This window comes from Mytilus edulis, chromosome 8, assembly GCF_963676685.1.
Source record: "Mytilus edulis chromosome 8, xbMytEdul2.2, whole genome shotgun sequence".
Lineage (NCBI taxonomy): Eukaryota > Metazoa > Mollusca > Bivalvia > Mytilida > Mytilidae > Mytilus > Mytilus edulis.
In genome coordinates, this window is record NC_092351.1 from 22,871,429 (window position 1) to 22,894,786 (window position 23,358).

Consider the following 23,358-nt stretch of genomic DNA (forward strand, 5'->3'; position numbering starts at 1 on the left):
TTAATTTTACTAGTAGTATGTTGTGTGATGTGTTTTTTTCGCTCAAGAGTTAATGTATGGGGGTGCCATATCATTTGTTGTTTGAGCTTTTTCTATGTCTTTCTCGTAGGGTTATATTTTATACTATGTTCCACAATAACAGCCATTAATATAAGTAGCGTAAAACACGCTCATATATCATTTTGTCATTTATTAAATATTTGGTAAAACTATTCATTAATCATAATGTTTTTAGTGAGAAAACTATACTCGTACAGATTTCGAACACGTTACTTTATAAAACTAACGAGATGTGGTATGATTGCCAATGAGACAACTATTCATCAAAATTCAAATGAAGTGGATACAAGCAATCATAGGCTACCGTACAGCCTTCGACAATGAGAAAAACCCATACTGTATAATCGGCTATAAAAGGCCTCGACAAGAAAAATATGCAACAAATCAAGTGTTGATTTATGCTCTAAAATTGCAAGCATCTTTGTATTTAAATTTGTAAAGGCACAACAATTATTCCAAATTAGTAGAGGAACAAAATTCATCCACAGTCTTAACCTATCTGTGTTGTAATGTAAGAGATGGTTTTGAGGAATCTGATTGTTTGTATATAATTCTCGTAGGATTATACTTTGTTCCACTGTGGTTGTTATTTGTTATTTCGGTTTGTCAACGAAAGGTACTCTAAAAGTACGACATGATCAACCCATTATCATAAATGCAAGATTTAATTTAAAGTGTGCGAGATGGTTTTTAAAAAAAACCTATGTGTCTGTACCCTCGTTGATGGCCTCGGGATATTTTTCCGCTCTAAGGCCTGGTTGTTGTCTCTTTGACAAATTCCTCGTTTCCATTCTCTTTTCTATTGATAATTGGATGTTAAATTGTGTTTAAATTCGGTGGCCATCTAAGGTTTGGTCGGCAGCAAAACTTTAAATTGGTCTTATGATATCCATGGACCATTCCTATTATTTCTTTAATTTGTTTGCCAATAGATTCAGTAGAAGTTCTTTGTAAATTCAGGTACTACTAATCAGAATATGATTTTGGTCCTTGTAGCTATTTAAAATTTTAGATCCGCACCAAAAAATACACTTTAAAGTTTGAATTGTTGAGTTATTTCAAATTTGAACATTCCTGACAAGTTTCTTGGCATAAAGCAAGAAAGATTGTGCAGTCACATAATTTTTTTTATACAAATATGCATGATGAGTAAACGATATGAGCTAACAATTATTATACTGCTGCTATACATTAATGTTGGCCCGATTATTGGTTCTCAAGCTGTTAACAAATCTGTATTTCCTTGCATTCATCTGCTTTTTATAGCGTAAAGCTCCCACACATACAGCAATGCACACAAATGTAACTGTTATAGGGACTGATATCTTTAGAAGTAGCTGCCTGAAAAATATCGTAATGTAACGAGTCACATGTAATTATACAGTCACATACAGTAACTTATCTTATCATAAAAAATAAGAAGGAATATACTTAAAGGGGAAATCTAACATTATTGAGGGAGGGCAATACGGGTCCGTTAACATGTTAACAACACCTCGATTTTTGAAAAAAACCTGTTAAAACAAATACAAAAACGCTGATAACAGTTAACACAGTGGGTTGAAAACAGTTAACAGTTAAAATTTATCTCAGATAACAGTTAACAGCACATTGAAAAAGGCCAAAACAGGTTAACATAAAAAGGTATTGCCCCCTCATTATTAGAGTCAGAAAATATATAGACAATCTAAAGAACACTTCATACAAAACGTTAAAAGATCGTTCCTTAATTACATATTTTTATAATTCAGTAATGTCACAATCCAGGAAAAAAGAGATATAGCGTTATTATGTTTCTTAAGGGGCATGTAAATGAAGTTCGACTGACCCATACCAGATTCCGGAAATAGAAATTAGATCTAGCTAATACTTTCACTAATTTTGTTTAAATAGATACACTAAAGGATGATCACACAAAGCTTTCAGAATAAGTACATTTAAAACTTCCGTATTATAGGCAACATACATGTAGCTGTCGTTTAGTGATGATGATCGTTGATGGTCAAGAAGAAATTTATAAAAAAATCAAGATTGAAAAATGGCAAACAAAAGATTCAGAAAAGATTAAAAGATGTAGTGAAATAGTATTAATTGAATGATGAATGCAGCCCTTGAATGAGCGTACTCTTACCAGATATATTTAAGTCATATATCATTCTTCAAATTGAAAAAAAAACCCACCAAACAACAAGATGAATATTTATATATTACTAAATGAATATGTTTTATCATTAAACATTAAGTCTTGAACATACATACGATCTTCTAACAAAACTTCCTATATTTTACCCAAACCGTCAGGAAATGTTCATCGATTCTGCTATTGGATAATTGTTACTCCGTACTCTTACTCACCGACTGCTTTTCTATATGCAGTGACTTTATTTCACGACCCCTTACATTCCTTCATTGCATTGCGCAAGTACGAAAGGAAAACCCCTGATAGTAGAAATATTCAACACGCGGAAGAAAGACGAAACGTCATTACTATCGAGAGGCCTAAACTTTTGTCCAGTCCCTGGTCCAGTGAATGATACTAAATTGTCTGAGGAACTGGATTATTTTGCCAGGAGCCTCCGCATCAAGGAACATTTTGCATCGAAAGAGGACGATAGCACCACCTCAGATAGTGACTCTGATGACTCCAATGAATATAGATTTAGAAAGAAAAGCAACTGGGTCCCTAAACCAAGCAAAAACACCACCTTAGAATCATTTATAGACAATGTTAAAACGGATATACTTACAAATGTAAAAATAAACAATCAGACCTATGATAATTTAACACCTGATGAACGTGTGGCTTTGACAAATTTGAGAGATAATGACGACATTGTTATTAAACCTGCAGACAAAGGGAGTGCAGTTGTCGTCATGGACAAATCTAACTATGTCCAAGAGGCCATTCGCCAATTAGATGATGACCGGTTTTACAAAAAACTTAATTCGGACCCCACCCTCCAATTCAGCGAGGAAATAACAGAATGTTTAAAGGAAATGTGTGACAATAACATCATTGATATAGATACTTTCAAATATTTAAAACCTGAAAATTCAAAACCTGGGCGATTCTACCTGCTCCCTAAAATTCATAAACCTGGTAACCCAGGTAGACCAATCGTCTCAGCTAATGGTCATCCCACCGAAAAAATATCCGAATTCGTTGATTACTATCTTCGACCACATGTAGAAAACTTGCCATCTTTTATTAAAGATTCTACAGATTACTTACTAAAGATGCAGGATTTAAACCCTCTACCTGCCAATACTACTCTTGTCACTATGGATGTCACCTCTCTCTATACGAATATTCCCCATGCGGATGGTATTGAAGCATGTAGAGAAGTTTGGGACTCTCGATCTCCTAAAATTCCACCTACTGATTGCTTAGTTGAAATGCTTACTATGGTCTTGAAAAAGAACAACTTCACATTCCAAGGAGAACACTATTTACAGACAAATGGCACTGCTATGGGTACAAAAATGGCGCCATCTTATGCTAATATATTCATGGGTAAATTTGAAAAGCAACTGCTGGAGTGCTCCATCGAAAAACCGCTTTCCTGGTATCGATTTATTGATGACGTTGACATGAAATGGGACAAGGGAGACCAAAAATTAGAAACTTTTATAACAAATGCTAACAATCAACACCCTACCATCAAATTCACCCATGAAACATCTAATTCCACCATAAACTTCCTTGATACATCTAGCACCCTCTCTGTAGGTATAATAAACACAGATATATACTCTAAACCTACAGATACTCATCAATACTTGTCGCCTGAAAGTTGCCATCCTCCACACTGCACGAAGAGCATTCCATACAGCCAAGCTCTCAGAATAAGGCGAATCTGCTCCTCTGAAGACACTGCAAAACAACGTCTGGGGCAGCTTAAAGGACATTTAAAAAGAAGGGGATATAAACACAAAAACATCAAAAATAGTTTTCGAAAAGCGGAATCCATCCCCAGAAGCAGTCTGCTAACTTACAAAGATAAACAGAAAAGTAAAAGAATCCCATGTGTGCTCACCTACCATCCATGCCTGAGAAATAGTTTCAAGACCATTCGTGATCATTGGACAGCAATCGAGAAACATTCGAAGTTATCCAAAATCTTTCCCGAGCCTCCCATGATTGCCTTCAAACAACCTAACAGCCTGAGAAATATACTTGTCCGTGCTGACCTTTCCAAACCTAACCATACTGTAGGTAATTGTCAGCCTTGTGGGGACAAGCGCTGCAAATGTTGTAACCAATTGCAGCATTCATCAACATTTCACAGTAAGACCACAGAAAAGACATACAAGATCTTTTGCAATGTCAACTGCAAAAGCTCAAACGTGATTTACGTTCTTGAGTGTCCTAGATGTGGTCTCCAATATGTTGGTGAATCTATGCAGCCATTTCACAAACGCCTCAATGGCCACAGGAGTGACCTCACAAAAAAACCGTACATTCCTGTCAGCCAACATTTCAGGTTACCAGATCACAACCTGAAAGATTTTGATCACATGAAGATACTTGTGATCGAACAGGATTGTACATGGCAAAATAGGCAAAGAGAAAATCGGGAGAGGTTTTGGATAAAAACACTGGGTGTCCTTCATCCAGATGGAATCAATAGAAAGAAATAATTAAATTTACAGTCTAGTGTTAATATTATTATATTCAGGATTTTGGATTAAAATCAATCGACCAAAACTTACCTGTATTATTAGTGATCTATGTTTACACCTTATACATTATATCTCATTATTGTTAAAACTTTTGTCACCGAAGAAGGCCATTTGTTGAGCCGAAATATTTGCTATTATTGTATAATTTATATCATCTGTTCAGTTTTTCCATCTTTGTGCAATGATATTCAACACTTTTTAGTGTTTTGTTTTCCATCTATTTATCGGTATTGTTACACAATCTTTCAGACTCATATAATTTTTCCTGTTTGTGTAGTATTGTCAATTTTGATGATCCAATACCTATTAAGTTTACTGGTTGGTAGATTCTTATAGACTCTATATATATATATATATATATATATATATCAAGGAACCTATCGATAAATTACGGCAACAAAACCCAAAAGTAAGTCAACAGCTAAAGATATGTTTTATAAAAGATTTATGAAAATAAAACGAGCCGAATTAATATGTTTAATCAGAGTGTTTGGTACCACCTTAAATAAGCCCAGGGCTTTGTATTGATATACAAACTAGAACAATCTGCATTCACTTTCCTCATCCGTAGGTCATCATCCGTAGGTCATCATCCGTAGACTGATATACTAGTCAATCAAAGACAGCGACTACCTCATAAAATAAAAACATCAATCGCCTGTGTACTGAAAATGTGGTTAAACTTACCTTTAAGATGACTTTAAGTTAAAAAAAACCCATTATATTTATATAATATTTAGTATATTACGACAAAAGGGTCGATTTTTTCACCGTTGTATTTAAGTTCTCAAATATTTTATTGTTTTTAATGTTCTAAATTATTTTCATTTATTGAAAGGTAATAACTATAAACTACCTAACCCAACGCTTACCAATTCAGAAGACCATTGCTACCATTAACATCCAAACTCGGAGGATTTGTTTTCTCAATAGTGGAAAATAACGGAACTAGTGGTGTTGATGTTATGGTTGTACTCGATTTCCTGTAATTTTTAACCAATATAGTTGATTCAGTAGAGGTAGATATCAATGGTATTGCGGTACTCTGTAAGTGAGACAACACAGATGTTCTGGTATTACGAGTTGCACTGAATGCATCGGTAGGTTTCTGTACTTTCCGCGAAACATGCCTGAAACAATATTTAATTTTATTTATTATTGTATTGCCTGTTTGTAATTCAATTCTTCATTAAGCTTTACTCCAAATGCGTCGAACTTTGTGTCAGTCCGTTATTTGATATGTGAATATTTTTACGTAACGAACTAATACACATGTACACATGTTAAATAAATATAAATGTATAGTAATTGAAGTTTTGATAAGATGTGAAGAATGTTATATAAGATATATAAGAGCATGTATGTCATGACAAGAAAAGTAGCGTTTGAGCGAGGATAACAAAAGTCATATTTGTCTGCTGGTCTGTGGTTTTTTAAGCCATGTCGTTGTCATTTTTTTCGACTTATGAACGTGAATGTCCATTCGATATCTTTCGTTTCTCTTTTGTAACAGAATTACTTCACAAATTTAGAATATAGCGTGTATATAATCAGGTGTAAAAATTCCCTTACCCGATTAAAAAAAATGTGAAAAATGATATTCCAGCAGATATGTACTTTATTAACTAATTTTTGGTTATCACATACACAATGGGTGCTCAGTTTTTTACCCCCTTATAACTATGCTTACAATAACATCATATCATAGCAGTGTTTAGATCTGGCAACGCAATAAATATTCCCTTTAACTTGACAGCAGGATCCTTTCTTGCAGAAATATAAATGATATGTTCCATCTTTTGAAAAAGAGCATGTCTGCGAACCTATAATAAATATAAAGCTAAGTAATGCTATGCTTTTAATCATATTTCTCCGACATTTCTATTTTTAGCTCACCTGGCCCGAAGGGCCAAGTGAGCTTTTCCCATCACTTTGCGTCCGTCGTCCGTCGTCCGTCGTCGTCCTGCGTCCGTCGTCGTCCTGCGTCCGTCGTCGTTAACTTTTACAAAAATCTTCTCCTCTGAAACTACTTGGCCAAATTTAACCAAACTTGGCCACAATCATCATTGGGGTATCTAGTTTAAAAAATGTGTCCGGTGACCCGGCCAACCAACCAAGATGGCCGCCATGGCTAAAAATAGAACATAGGGGTAAAATGCAGTTTTTGGCTTATAACTCAAAAACCAAAGCATTTAGAGCAAATCTGACAAAAGGATAATATTGTTCATCAGGTTAAGATCTATCTGCCTTGAAATTTTCAGATGAATCGTACATTCCGTTGTTGGGTTGCTGCCCCTGAAATGGTAATTGTAAGGAAATTTTGCTGTTTTTGGTTATTATCTTGAATATTATTATAGATAGAGATAAACTGTAAACAGCAATAATGTTCAGCAAAGTAAGATCTACAAATAAGTCAACATGACCAAAATGGTCAGTTGACCACTTTAGGAGTTATTGCCCTTTATAGTCAAGTTTTAACCATTTTTCGTAAATCTTAGTAATCTTTTAGAAAAATCTTCTCCTCTGAAACTACTGGGCCAAATTTAACCAAACTTGGCCATAATCATCATTGGGGTATCTAGTTTAAAAAATGTGTCCAGTGCCCCGCCAAACCAACCAAGATGGCCGCCATGGCTAAAAATAGAACATAGGGATAAAATGCAGTTTTTGGCTTATAACTCAAAAACCAAAGCATTTAGAGCAAATCTGACACGAGTAAAATTGTTCATCAGGTCAAGATCTATTTGCCCTGAAATTTTAGATTAATCGGACATTCTGTTGTTGGGTTGCTGCCCCTGAAATGGTAATTTTAAGGAAATTTTGCTGTTTTTGGTTATTATCTTGAATATTATTATAGATAGAGATAAACTGTAAACAGCAATATTGTTCAGCAAAGTAAGATCTACAAATAAGTCAACATGACCAAAATGGTCAGTTGACCACTTTAGGAGTTATTGCCCTTTATAGTCAAGTTTTAACCATTTTTCGTAAATCTTAGTAATCTTTTAGAAAAATCTTCTCCTCTGAAACTACTGGGCCAATTTAACCAAACTTGGCCATAATCATCATTGGGGTATCTAGTTAAAAAAATTTGTCCGGTAACTCGGCCAACAAACCAAGATGGCCTCCATGGCTAAAAATAGAACATGGGGGTAAAATGCAGTTTTTGGCTTATAACTCAAAAACCAAAGCATTAAGAGCAAATCTGACAGGATGTAAAATTGTTGATCAGGTCAGGATCTATCTGCCCTGGAATTTTCAGATGAATTGGATAATCGGTTGTTAGGTTGCTGCCCCTGAATTGGTAATTTTGAGGAAATTTTGCTGTTTTTTTGTTATTATCTTGAATATTATTATAGATAGAGATAAACTGTAAACAGCAATAATGTACAGCAAAGTAAGAACTAAAAATAAGTCAGTATGACCAAAATAGTCAATTGACCCCCTAAGGAGTTATTGCCCTTCATAGTCAATTTTTAACAATTTTCTTAAAATTTGAAGATTTTCAATAACAATTACCACAGAAAGTACTGTTAGAGATAGAGATAATTGTAAGCAGCAAGAATGTTTAGTAAAGTAAGATCTACAAACACATCACCATCACCAAAACACAATTTTGTCATGAATCCATCTGTGTCCATTGTTTAATATTCACATAGACCAAGGTGAGCGACACAGGCTCTTTAGAGCCTCTAGTTTTCTAAGATTCAAATATATAAATTCGAAATATCATTTCATCCCTTTAAAACATTATAACAACAAAAAGTCATTTTTAACAGCTCTCTCTCTCTCTCTCTCTCTCTCTCTCTCTCTCTCTCTCTCTCTCTCTCTCTCTCTCTCTCTCTCTCTCTCTCTCTCTCTCTCTCTCTCTTGGCTTTCTATATTGTGTTTTTACTGTTGTTTAAATTTTGAGTGTGTTTTACTGTTGTTTATATTTCGAGTGTTTTTACTGTTGTTTATATTTTGAGTGTTTTTTACTGTTGTTTATATTTCGAGTAGTTTTACTGTTGTTTATATTTCGAGTAGTTTTACTGTTGTTTATATTTCGATTATTTTACTGTTGTTTATATTTCGATCGTTTTTAGTTTGAATACTTCTTTGATATCATTCACTTCTCTTTGATAAGTACGTTCTTGTCGAAATAAAGATACACGAACAATGATCTTGTGCTATAAATTGATACACTACACATTATATACCTGTTCCTTTAGATATATCGAACATAACGTCGAAGTAACGACATAACTTTTCTAAAAATCAAGTATAAAACGATTGGAATGTCCGTACTTTCGACCGTTTGCCCTTCCATCCATAATTTGTATCCGTTTCAAATTTTGCTAGCCACCAAACCAGGTTCAACCCACCATCTTTTCTTTACATGTGCTGTACCAAGTCAGGAAAATGGCAATTGTTGTCTAATAATAGTTTGTTTCTGTTTGTGTTGCATTGTCGTTTTGGTTTTTTGTTACACTTTAGTGTTTCTGTTGTTTCGTTGGTTTCCTCTTATATTTGATGTGTTTCCCTCAGTTTAAGTTTGTAACCCGGGTTTGTTTTTTCTTAATCGATTTATTACTTTCGAACAGCGGTATACTACTGTTGCTTTTATTTAGAATCCTCGATAATTCTAATTTTGTGAACTTTCACACAACCTCACTCACAAGCCATACTTACAAAGAGATTTTTGAGACAATGGTTAAAGTGGACAAATGATATCTGTACATCTTTTGTATCGATCGACAAACACATGTAGAAGATTTTAATCACATGCCATTGCTAGACAGAAATAGAGAACCGAACTCGGTTATAAAAAATAAGCGCTGCAATTATTCTGAAATCTATTTCTTTGCTTACCATTCATAAGCTGTAACCTAACCAAAGTGTTGAAATGGGGGTACCTGCATGACGAATAACGATAAAAAAAATCTTGCCAAAATTAAATTACGTTAACAGTATTTTTTGTTGCATAAAATAGAATATACATTTTCATTACAACAAACAACACATTGATTGCTTTTGACGATTTGAAAAGAGAATAACAGTAACGGATAATAATTATTATTTGCCGGATCTCAATCTCAGCTGAATCACAGTAAGAAAATTTTGACTAATCATGATTTTGACGCTAAAAAAAGCCGAGAATGACCGTTTGACACCTGACGGTTAATGGCATTTCTACAATTAAAAAAAACCGTAAATTGTATCTGTTTAAGTACTTACAATGCGTTATATTTACTTTGATACCAAGAAAGAATATTCCGATTAATATGTTATAGTTTTTACAGAATATTGCTTTCATGTGCACCATTTTTGAGTTTTAGTTTAATTTGTTGTGAAATGTCTAATATAGGACTTTCCAGTTTTTTTTATTTTTGTTTTGTTTTGTTTTTTGTTTTGTTTTTATTGTTTACTTTTAGTACATACCAGCTGTTTATAATCATGACACATTCTGAAACGGAAGTGATAATAGTTAATTGAATGAAATAAATTTGAGGATATTTAACAAAAAATATTATATTCCTTTGTTCCGATATCGATTGCGGTGTACATACACTTTCAGAACCCAGTGCTTTTAGCTAGTTCCTTATAGAAATTAACATTAACTTTGGAAGAAAAAAACATATGAAAATAGTGGAATTAACTCTATTTTGATTGTAAAAAAATCTTTGGATGTTTTAGATAAATTACGTGCATTTGAAGGTGCTTTTAGTGCTGTTGACAGTTTTGACTTTTCAACTCTTAACAATACACTTCAACACAATCTTATCAAACAAAAGTTGTCCTATTAAATTAAATTGTCGTTTGAGAAATCTAATTATAAATATTTAATTATAAATATATTTAAGACTTTCCAGTATATTTTAGTTTTTACTTTTTTTGTATTTGTTTTTTTTGTATTGTTTACCTTTTATTTCATACCAGTTATTTATAATCATGACGACATTATAAAAAGGAACTTATAATGGATAATTGAATAACTTGCGGGTATTTAACGAAAATATTATATTTCTTTGTTCCGATTGCAGTGTACATAAACTTTTAAAAGCCAGTGCTTTTAGCTAGTTCCTTAAAGAAATTAACATTAACTTTGGAAGAAAAAAACATATGAAAATAGTGGAATTAACTCTATTTTGAATGTAAAAAAATCTTTAAATGTTTTAGATAAATTACGTGCATTTGAAGGTGATTTGATGCCGTTGACAGTTTTGACTTTTCAACTCTTCACAATACACTTCAACACAATCTTATAAAACAAAAGTTGTCCTATTAAATTAAATTGTCGTTTGATAAATCTAATTGCAAATATATATAGGACTTTCCAGTATTTTTTAGTTTTTAGTTTTTTTGTATTTTTTTGTATTTTTTATTGTTTACCTTTTATTTCATACCAGTTATTTATAATCATGACGACATTATTAAAAGGAAGTTATAATGGATAATTGAATAACTTGAGGGTATTTAACCAAAATATTATATTTCTTTGTTCCGATTACGTGTACATAAATTTTAAAATTTCAGTGCTTTTAGCCAGTTCCTAAACGACTACCAAAGATATTAATATTAACCGTGGAAAAAAAAACATATGAGAAAAAAGGAATAAACTATATTTGGAATGAAAAAAGTTTTGGATGTATTAGATGAATTACGTGCTTTTGAAGGTCTATTACTTTGTTGACTTTTCAAATCTGAATAATGCAATTCCACACAATCTTAATTTCACAAACACAATGGTTCTTGTGAAAATAAATGTTTCATTAAATCTGATTGCAAATATATTTGATGCAATTCGTGTAAAGCCTTCATCTCTATTCAGAAAAGAAAATATGCCACTCTGATATTTTTCCTGGAGTTGTAATGAGATAATAAAAGCTGTTAATTTTCTCTTTGATAACGTGTATGTACGTCAAGACAATACAGTTTATAGACAGGATGTAGATATTTCTATGGGCAAAAATAGCGCACCATTTATTGCAGACTAGTTTTTGTACTTTTATGAATCACAAAGATGGTTGACGAGTAGAAATGCAGACATACGGGGAATTAAGGGTATCTATTTTGTGAAAAAAAATCTGCAGGAGGGCTTTACTGTATAACATTGCAAAAAACAAAAAAGATTAGGTAACTGAAAATCAATTGATATTTGTAACTATTTTCAATATTCAGCTGAATTAAATATCATATATTTCTGTTGAACCGTGGTGTAGTGGTTAGTTCATCGGAATACAAACACAAAGGTTCCTGGTCCAATTCCCGTTTCGAGATGAAAATTTCAGGGACTGAATTTGCGGCTCCCTTGACCTATTTGCGAGTGTGGTCTTGAGGAAACGATGATAGTCCGTCGGAAGGGGATGATAAATGGCAGACCCGTGATCAGAGAGAGCCATATCTCTTGCATGTTAACGTTAAAGACACCCTTGTAGATTTCGAAAAAAAGCAGGATAATACCGCTACAAGGCAGCACTCGCACCCGCAAAGTGGAAAGGGATTAATATAAGTTGTAAAACTTCTTTCCCAATCCACTATAAATAAATATGTTTAATCGAAGCTAAGCATTTATAGACAAAACACTGGTTTTCTTATTATCCTTCAGCACCTTGTTTACAAAAAGTAAAGTTTAATGAATCAAAAGCAGTAATAGTCTTTCCTAGTTTATATTTAAAAATCTGAATTTACAATTGTGAAATTACAATATCAATATTATAAATACATGTAATAGTTTTTTTCCTACTGAACATTTTGTTCTTTGATTTATACATTTTTTCACATTAAACACGTCCGCTCTTATTTATATACTGCATTCTCTGAAATTATAAAATATAGTATTTATGAAAAAGGTAGACAAAACAACAACATATTTGACATTTCTTGGAGATGATAATCTTTAAACCTAAACGGAATCATTCAATTTATTTGCTTCAGTGCCACATAGTTCATATTAGGTTTGAAATAAAGCATGTATACGTTTCTTAATACGAATTTCTAAAGTATGTTTTAAAAGACAAACACAGAACATATGTACGTATGCAGAATGTAAAAAAGGGGGGTATAAAAATCATACAAAGGAAAACTATAGTCTGATTTAATTTTATTCGATATCAATCTGCACTCTGAATTTCCGACTGTACATATTTCCTGTTTTGAAGAACGTTTTGCATCACTTGTTTACATCGTCAAGGGTGCTTTAATACACGCCCGAGTTCCAAGGTCACCAAAGCTATTTTTGAGAAGACCCCCAAAAGCGACTGTTTCCAAGGCACTCGTCGTAAGAAACATGCGTTAAAATATACGCACTGTTAAAGGGCCGAGCCACCTTAAGTGATTGTGAGTGAAGACAATCATTATGTATATTTAATTATTTACCTAAAACCTTATGCATATTCTATTCACAAAACTGTCCAGGAAAAAATCAACCTAGTTTTCTCTTTTATAGTGACGAACTTAAAAATATATTAACTTATAAATACTCTTTATCGAGACACGATTGATAATGTACAGCAGAAATGGTTAATTTCGGTGCTCTTATTTGTTAATATAATGACTAACAATCACATTAAAGTTAAATGTGATACACTTCCCACCTCGATACAGAACCCATTATACTGATTCCTACTTTTAAAAAGTGAAATAATCTATTACAGTTACTATACTTTAGGCAAATTACGTGTATTATCCATTTATTTTATGATACATGAAAATTTTGTAATTTTCACTAGCTTTTCATAAACTATGACAACCCATAGCAAAATGTGATAATATTAGCAACGGGTGTTAATGCCTAAAATAAACAACCGCCTGGGCCTGGTGATTGTCAAATCGGAACAATGTACATTGATACATTTGGAAAACAAAATTTGGCGCAAATGATACCCCTGAAACACAGTAATTGGGGCAAAAGGACTGCTGCCCCACGCTACGGCCGAGGTTTACCGATTCTTATTTCTAAATCATTTGTATCATTTTGTTGTAGTTATTAGTAAACTATCTTAATTTATGACTTTATTTATTTTACAGTTGTTGTAATACGGTGCAGGAAATGCTTACCCTTCCGGAGCACCTGATTTCACTCCCGGTTTTTAATGGAGTTCTTGTTGTTTCTTATTTATTATTTATAACTGTTGATGTAAATGTCCTTTGGTTTTGTGAGTCTTTGTTTACTCCTTGGTTTTGATTGTTATTGCCTAATAACATAGTGTACACTTAAATCATAAGGCATCAAGTATAATAAAAACAAAACAATCTGCCTTACGCTCGATGAAAAAGTTATCAACCGAGACTTCGTATACGGATTTTTGTCCTCTCATGTGTTAATCTACCCTTAAACCGACATCCAAGGGCAGTATGGTTATAGTATAAATTGAAATTTTACATGCATACGTGTGTAATCTTTAAACCTACCGGAGAAACTGTTCCCGCTCGATTACACTCTGGTGGGATATCAAACACTGAAGGGTCTTTTATTCCTTCGGTGATTCCCATGAAGCCAACATCGGCAAAGCCGTTGGTCAATGGCAGATGTTCTCCAACAGGAACACATGATCCTTTAGTGACACTAAATTCCATTTTCTTACCATTTACGAGAAATCCATAAATATCAATCTCGTTTTTGTTGTCTCCAGAACCATAATAGGTAGAAAGCACTAGTTTAGCATCAGCTGAAATAACAAAAATAGTTTCCTTAATATGCTTTATAAATTTATACCGTATATACCCACGGTCTCTTGAGAAAAGACAATCTGTTTTATAAAGTTATACCGTATATACCCACGGGCTCTTGAGAAAAGACAATCTGTTTACCATTGCAAAACCTTTGTGATGATTAAACCCCCAGTTTATCAAGAATTATATGTAGTATGTTTTCTAGGGTATTCCGACTTCTGTTTTCTTTGAAAAGATTAATATTTGAGTCCTATCAGTTGCATTTATAATAAAACATTGAAATAAGTAAAATATGTGGGATACATTTAAAGTTGAAAGTGAAAGTATTGATTTGGCTAAAATGAAAGTACGGTAGAAATTAGCCTTCGACACTTTTTCAAGGTTCAAATCCTACCATTGGCATGTTAATATGACTCCAAAAAGAAAAAGCAGAGATGAATAGTCCTGGAACAACCATAAGTTATTAGAATAATAATGGGCTATAAACAGGTAAATTTATTTCATGTATGAACCGGTGCAAAGGTTTTAATTCAATTTTACTTTTACAAAGAAATTCATTCTCACTATTGATGTGATTGATTGTAGCTGAAGGTCTTATTGTCTGTACAATTTGTTTCATACTAGTTAATTTCCTTTTCTGAATGTCTACATGTATAAGATAACAATAAATTCAAAATGCAGCTAACGAACTATGTGTATATGTCAACACTGGACAAAACTCACAAGGTAAACAGTTAATTTCCCCTGGATATGATGGTAAATCGGTTGTCATACATTTTCCGCTATAAACAGAGTAAATTTTGCCCTGCAATACACGAAAGAATATGTAAGCGTTTAATTCAAATTGTCTTTCAATATATAGTTCTAACTTATCATAATCCATGATGTAAAAGCAATTTAAAGTTTTAAAGATCACTTTGAAAGAAGACGATAAAAAAGGTAAAAAACAACCCAAATCAAGATTAAAAACTAATGTGTAGGTACAACCAAACTTGCAACACTTGATTATAGTGTGCGCAAGTATTATATAAACGTAAGAGGAATTTTAAAAGCAGTTCAGACTAAATTACAGTTTTTTTTTTATAAAAATGTTAAGGGATAGACTTCTTTTAGTGTACGACAATATTTAAAAAAAAAAATTGTACGAATGTGTGTTTACCACATGAAGAGTGTACCAGTGAAACAGGATCTACCCACCCTTCCGCCCTTCCGGATCACACCCGTTTTTTTAGTAGTTCTGTTTGTTTAGTCTTTGGTTTTTTATTATGTTGTGGTTTTAAAATTGTTTTCATTTTTGTCGTATTTTGTTTTAAATTGACGTTTTTTTCGACTTGTGAGTTTTGAATATCAAATAATTTGTATGTGTAATAACGAGACTTACAGCTGAATAATCGTTGAGAATATGTTGTTTAATTCGCTGACCGTTCCACATGCTATATCCGCTGCTAACTACTTTGTTTATGTTGGCATCCACAGATATATTCAAAAGTTCCTAGAAAATTCAAAGTAGATTATCATTTGAATATACCATATACTTTATATACCTGGAGTGATATATATTCAAATTTTTCGAGATAATTTAAGATTGAATACCATGAAACCTATACACTAAAAAGTCATGTTCAAAAATCAATAAGCCGTTACTGTCACCAAAATAGCAATGAACGTGTTTCTCGTAAGTAGATCCCGAATTAGACATGTGTTAGACTTTGTGGGAGTTTATCGCTACATTGAAGACCCATTGGTGGCCTTCGGCTGTTGTCTGCTCTATGGTCGAGTTGTTGTCGCTTTGACACATTCCCCATTTCCTTTCTAAAATTTATTTGATGATTTCTATTAGTATTCATGGACTTACATAAAGAAAGGAACATAATATTTTCACTTAGAAACAAATTAAAGAGATACATAGAAGTAATCAGTTTATATAATGAAATTTGCTAGATATTGTAAATTAGAAAATGTAAAAATGGATGTACCTTAAAAGAGGGACCAAAGATACCAAAGGGACAGTCAAACTCATAAATCTAAAACAAACTGACAACGCCATGGCTAAAAATAAAAAAAGACGAAAAATCATCAGCACACATGACACAACATAGAAAACTAAAGAATAAACAACACGAACCCCACCAAAAACTGGGGGTGATCTCAGGTGTTCCGGAAGGGTAAGCAGATCCTGCTCCACATGTGGCACCCGTCGTGTTGCTTATGTAATAACAAATCCGATAAATAGTCTAATTCGGTAGGTCACATTCATGAGAGGGAAGGAGATTGTAGTTACGACGTAAGGAACATATCCGATATCATTTGTGAAACGGTTATTCCATAACGGCCAACCAACTCGTGATGGCGTCCGTAAAATTTACGAAGGGATGATTTCAACTTCACAATTTTGAACTCTTGGTTTAATAGCTTCCTTGTGAGAAGCAACCCTCTATCAAGAAAATCATGATAGGAAATGCAAGCACGGGAATATCGTATCAATTGGGAGATACCCCGTATACAGGTGCTGCTGGAATATTGCTACTTAGAAATGGAAAGTTCACAATTGGAAAGCTGAAATCATCTCTTTTGTCGTAAAGTTTTATTTTCAATCGACCTTCATTGTAAATTTCTAGATGTAAGTCAAGATATGAGGCCGACTTAACTGTATCTGTAGTATCCCTTATCTCTAGCTCGATGGGATAGATGCGTTCCACATAGTCACCAAATTTTGAATTATTTAGTGAAAGAACATCATCTATATAGCGGAAAGTAGAGTTAAAGGATATTGCTAACTTCTTATCTTTCTTCCTAAGAAGTTCCTGCATGAAGTCAGCCTCATAATAATACAGAAACAAGTCGGCAAGAAGAGGGGCACAGTTTGTTCCCATTGGAATGCCGACAGTCTGTTGAAAAACACGTCCTACGAACGTAACAAATATGTTGTCAATCAAGAAATCAAGCATCTTGATAATATCAGTTTCAGAGAATTTTTTGTTTGAATCAGAGTGATCCTTTACAAAGTAGGATTTATCCCTCCCTAAGACAAGATATTTGTATCTACGTTGACCATTCTTTTTTATGAAGCAAAGCAATACCAACTCTTTCAATTTGTCTCTTAGTTTGGAATGTGGAATACTTGTATAAAGAATAGAAAAGTCAAATGTTTTAATACTGTTACAAGATGAAAGAGAGTTAGATTGTATGTACTCTAAAAGATCTTTGGAATTTTTAAGTATCCACATCTTATTCACGTCCCCTTCTAGAATAGGCAGTTTCACAATAACTTTGAAGCCCGTCTTTGATTGCTGATAAAATAAATGTTAATAATTTAGAAAGAGATTTCGTGGAGCACTAGGAAGACCCAGCAATATACCGTTTTTTGTAAGGACACTTATGTAGTTTAGGTATCCAATACAGTGATGGAAGATCCAGTTCTTCATCTTTGGTTGAAATTCCAAAGGAACACAGAACAGACCTATGATTCTCCAGGATTTCCTCTTTAGTATGTGTCGTGAGGGTATATGTTGATTTGTCAATACCTAATTCGTTTATCAAGCAGTTAATGTAATGAGTTTTACACACACAGACGATGTTGTTTGGGGCTTTATCTGCGGGGACAACAACATATTTGTCATGGAGCTAGAATATGTGTTTTGCAATATTTGGGTCTTTAAAGATTGACGTAGCATGGGCATTGATAGACCCATTCAGTTAAACATTCTTTCCAAATGCAACTGAATTATAATATTCCTCTTTAATACAACAGAAGGAAACTATTCGAAAAAGTTTGCGTATAGTTTACTTTGACATAACTAAAATTTAGCCAAATTTGATAAAAAGGCTTACTTTATATTTGTCTAAAAGTAGTACTTAGTATGATGTGATAAAAACTACGTAGTTAAATTCTATTTGTACTAATAATGTAGTGAATAATGAATGACACTGAGCAAATTTAAAACAAACAGGTAAAGTGCATTTGTTTATTTTTCTTCTTTTCATTTTATGAATAACTTTCTTATTTTTTACATTATCTAAAAGGAAAAAGTAAAATAATAAAAATACCGCACTCTTATGGAGAATCCTATACAGAAATTCTATAATCAAATTGCAAAATCAAAAGCCCATATACAGCAAACAAATAAATAACTCCAATGTTGTTTTCTTACATGTATGTTCACAGTTTAACTATAAGGCATGCATTCGTCGGATTTTAAAAATAAAAGAAGAGTATACTTTCTCTACCCTCTCCACCGGGTTCATTGACCTGGGCTCCTGCAGACACACCCTCATACCTCCTCCCTCTGGGCAGGAGGACGCTAACTGAAAAAAAAACCGGAAAATACGGCGATAGTTAACATTATTCGTTTATCAATAGTGACTACTGAGATACTTTTGAACAGAACTTTAACCAGAGTATTTATAGTAGTATCTTATCAATGCAAATTCTAGCGATACGTGGAGTGACAGTCATATACCGTATTGACCTTCACTGTAGATTGTGTTCAAAATCATTCATAGTTATTTCAAAATATCTTACTTGGAAATTCCGTTTGTTAATCGTCCTATTAATTGACAATGTATACAATCAAGGCTTAACTTGAAGAAGATTTTATTACATTTTGTATCCTTGGAATGATAGTTAATACTTTAATAATCATTCATATGTTTTAATTGGCTTTATATTGGTATCATTAGCTAAAAGAAGTAAAGGGTTCTAAACTAACTAATCCATAACAAACCCAACTAGGACACAGGCAATGCATCGAGTAAAGCGTACACATTAGAAGCAAATTAAAACGATCTCCAGTTTTAGAATTACAATAAAATACTTTACACATTTTAAAACATTAAATATTCCAACAAATTTGGCCGTTATTAGTTTTTTAATAAGACTTTGAGTTATTTGGATGCTATATTGGCTCTCAATAATGGTAACTTCAGTATGCGCACTAAAGAGATCTTTATTGCCGAACTGACTTTAAATAAAGATAATACTTATTATGAACACTATCCTTTCCGGGATTTTGATATGCTTACTACCAAAATTTATGATAAAAAAGATGATGTTTCACAACCTGCCCGGTTCGCACGTGTATGTTATGACGTAGTTAATTTTAACGAAAGAAATCTCTGTATAACTGAAAAATTATTACACAAGAGTTTTCGATTTCATAAACTAGTCAAAACATTTTCTAAATCAAATCATCGGTACAGATAAATCATTTGACAATATAAATCTGCAGACATCTTATACGTATTTCACATTCATTTTTTATGGTAATATTCTCAATACAAAATACAAAAATGTAGGCATTCACCTCACAGGCTAACGAAACATTTAACCATACTTATTCAGAAGGGATACAGTAACGGTACTGTTGTCAGTCATTAAGGATGGCATATGTTTGTATTAATTTTGGTTTGCTCTTACGGTCTGTAAATCGCAAATAAACATATAAAAAGAAGATGTGGTATGATTGCCACTGAGACAACTCTCCACCAGAGACCAAAATGACACAGAAATTAACAATTATAGGTCACCGTACGGACTTTTACAATGGGCAAATCCCATACCGCATAGCCAGCTATAAAAGGCCCCGAAATGAGAATGTAAAATAATTCAAACGAGAAAACTAACGGCTTTATGTTTATTCTAAAACCAGGTACTTATTCTGACATGTCATTAATTGCTAGTATTCCTTTGTTAATTTATGTCATTGTCATTTCGCTTAGTTTCTTTTGGTAGCCTTTTCTGACATCGGACTCGGACTTCTTTAAAACTGAGTTTTACTGTGGGTATTGATGTGTATTTTTTTAATTCTACATTGGCTAGAGGAATAGGACGACGTTTGAGATCACACAAAACATGTTTAACCCCGCTGCATTTTTGCACCTTTTCCAAGTCAGGAGCCTCTTGCCTTTGTTAGTCTTATATGTTTATTTTAATTAAAGTTCATTTATATTTTTCGGAGTTTAGTATGAAATCCATTTGAACTGAGCTAGTACACATTTTTATTTAGCTGCCAGGTGATAACAGTCTTAGATCCCAGCCCGAGAAATCATATCAAAATGGTGTTTGGCTTATCATCTGCACCATGTAGGAAACACTATAATTCACTGAAATTCACTGTCTTCATATATATATATCGTATTGGGTCACTATATATAACATGTATAAATATAGCATAATGTTTAACAAATTTATCTTACCGACTATCTTAACTTGTGGTATGTAGAACTATCAACATGTTTATTTTCTTACGTTTATTTGACAATCAATCAATTAATAAGAAGGAGAGGTTGAGCTCTCAAAGTATGATAGTAACATCAATTTAATGTTCTGTATTAATATGTTGTATTTAACCATCATTATTAAAAAAGAAAAAGTTAAAGTTAAATTATGATTCATTAAAATATTTAAGTGCAGTATCTATGACAAATAATGCATAATTTAAAACGATAATAATTGTATTTTTAAAACTTTGCTTCTTCTTTTTAATATCTGCTGAGTTAATGTGAAGATGTGAAAAACTAAAATCAGAATATTTATCATTTATCTCATCATTTCGATACTTGAGAGTTAATAGAAAATTTACAAACTCAGTTTTTGATCTAAACATCTGTTCTTAATAGAGAAATATTATCGGTCCCCTTATCAGTAGTGGACGTCAGATTTATATCTGTACTTAACCATTGTATAATTTAGAGAATATATTAAATGGTCACTCTAAGGGGTTAGTTTCGAGACTGATTAAATATACCCACGTGTATAAATAAGCACGGGAATAAATCTTACTCAATACTGTATTGTTATTGTGTGTTACATTTCGTTGTTGTGTCTCTGTTGTGTCTAGTACTAGTCGTAGTTCTCTTGTATTTGATACTTTTCTCTCAGTTTTAGTTTGTAACCCGGATTTTTGTATTCTATCGATTTATGAAATTTGAACAGCGGTATATCTTTAGTGAAAGTACATGTGATACATCCTCATTCTTTTAACATCCAAGCTGTGAGATGGTCGTGCTCCACAAAGTAAATATATATTTTTTAAACTTTTCCTTACATTAGCTTGGTGGCTTTATTACATTGGTTGTCATTTATAAAAGCCTTGGTGACAATAGACCTAGGAGGTCATTTATATATGCTTTGGTGGCAATATACCTAGGTGGTTATTTATATCTTCCTTGGTGCAAAATACCCAGGTGGTCCTTTTCATAATTTGTTACACTTGCCTTGGTGGCAACATTAAATCGAAAATACTTACCTTGATGGCCTTAATTCCTTGTTGGTAATTTTTATTCGCCCTGGTGGCTTCTTTGTAGATCTAAGTGTTAACTTTTGACCTGGCAAAATGTTGTGGGATTTAGACATTGGGTAGTTGATACGCAGTTGGTCCGATATTTGTTATGCCGTGCGCCGGTTAAACGCAGGGCAAGGTGTTATCACGTTAAACTGTTTTATGTACAAGTAGGTCTGGTCTGGTCATTTTAGAGACCAGTATTTTAAAGGAGAACAATTAATTGTTCACTTGGGTAAATAGTTTCTTTTGTAACTTTTGAGTGTTGTGTTTTTTTTTAAATTTATTATTACATCGTACATACTGATAGAAAATGCTCTTTAAAGACTTTGTTAGAAAAGAATGGAAATATTGAGAAAGTGGAATAATTCATTGTGAAATTACATGTCACTTCATATTACTGTTGTTTGACGGAGTGATGTGTTTTGCATTATAAGGTGTCGTCGTCGAGGTCCGCGTGTAGCGGTCTGTTTGATTGTATATGGAATTGATTAGAATGTTTTTGTTTTTAGATGGTATTACCTACAATTTTGACAAGCTGATGAATGAAGGAGAAGCAATATCACATTGCACAATAATTCATGTCAATGAGTTCGATCACATAAAAGGAAAGGATCAGAATCTGTTGAGGACAAATTGCACGTTTAAGATAATGTTTTGAATTTGAAAAATATTATAATAACAATAATAAAACAAATGGCGTAAATATGGGACCCATTTCACACTATATTATGTTTGTCTGTATTGAGAAAGGCAGAAGATGCCAATATGGCACGTTAATTATATTAAAAAGAAACGTGATGGTAACAGCTTCATGTTCATATGAACCTATTTAAAAGTAATTCTAATAATTTGTTCGTAATTTTATGATGTTTAATATTGGACATGTATATAATTTCATTGATGTGTTTAAATATGTCACAAAAATCTGTTTGTCTTGGGGGATTAAATAGTTGTTGCAATATTTTTGTTTTGTGGTTTGTTTTATTTAATAGATATTATGTTGAATGATTTGGTATACTAGTACCAATGAATACTAACATTTTTAGTGGGGTTAAATTTTTAATTTTCACTTTTGGACCATTTGTATAATTCCGTTTTCAATTTAGGGACAACAAATTTATCTGATGATGAAAGTCTCGAGTCTTGTACGATTGTTTACTATTTGTAGGCACAATAATTATATACATAATTGGTGCCAGTTCATGTTTTGATTTATACATTAATAATGGCTTGTGATATAGTTATCTCTTAGAAACGGGAATAGTTCCAGAATTCTTAAATAGTTCAATAGATGGATTACAAATATTGTGTTCGTTTAAAATAATTCTACCTGCCTTTTTAACAATTTTAGTAAACTGTCAACTTCAAACTTGTTACAGTTACCCCATATTGAACAACAATAATCCAAATGTGAAGGAATATACGCATTATACAATAGAATTCGCATGCATTATGATTCAATTATTTCCTGATTATTTTAGATATAGCTTATAAACAATGATCATACCAAGAAAGAGTGGCGTCAACAAAAGTACGAAGAGATTTTCTACAGTTATCGTTATGTACATCTATGTTGCATACTTAAGCTACATTACTAAAACTATGCGGTTTTCTTTCTTTCTTTTCTTTCACAATGTTAAAATCGTGGAACACTAAATAATGTATTTTCCGAAAATCT

General features: G+C 32.8%; 2 protein-coding genes across 2 annotated transcripts in view; both read right to left on the reverse strand.

Moving 5' to 3' along the window:
• The window catches only part of LOC139485099 (sodium- and chloride-dependent glycine transporter 2-like), a 124,290-nt gene that overhangs the window by 79,802 nt on the left and 21,130 nt on the right, over positions 1–23,358 (reverse strand). Inside the window, exon 2 of the mRNA XM_071269220.1 lies at positions 16,374–17,439. The gene's annotated coding sequence lies outside the window, so the exon portion shown is untranslated. The remainder of the gene's footprint in view (positions 1–16,373; positions 17,440–23,358) is intronic.
• On the reverse strand, positions 457–10,055 carry LOC139485096 (uncharacterized). Its single transcript, XM_071269215.1, has 4 exons — positions 9,961–10,055; positions 6,434–6,566; positions 5,616–5,873; positions 457–1,401 (listed from the first exon to the last, which is right to left on the reverse strand). Exons 1-4 carry the CDS (start codon positions 10,046–10,048, stop codon positions 1,245–1,247), a joined length of 636 nt encoding a protein of 211 aa, XP_071125316.1. The 5' UTR covers positions 10,049–10,055; the 3' UTR covers positions 457–1,244.

Coding starts and splice junctions, on each gene's coding strand:
- LOC139485096 (XM_071269215.1), bottom strand. CDS start 10,048: ATGGTGCACATGAAAGCAATATTCTGTAAAAACTATAACATATTAATC. Junction 6,567..9,960: donor CAAAGTAAATATAACGCATT/GTAAGTACTTAA, acceptor TATTTATTATAG/GTTCGCAGACATGCTCTTTT. Junction 1,402..5,615: donor AGCAATGGTCTTCTGAATTG/GTAAGCGTTGGG, acceptor GATATTTTTCAG/GCAGCTACTTCTAAAGATAT.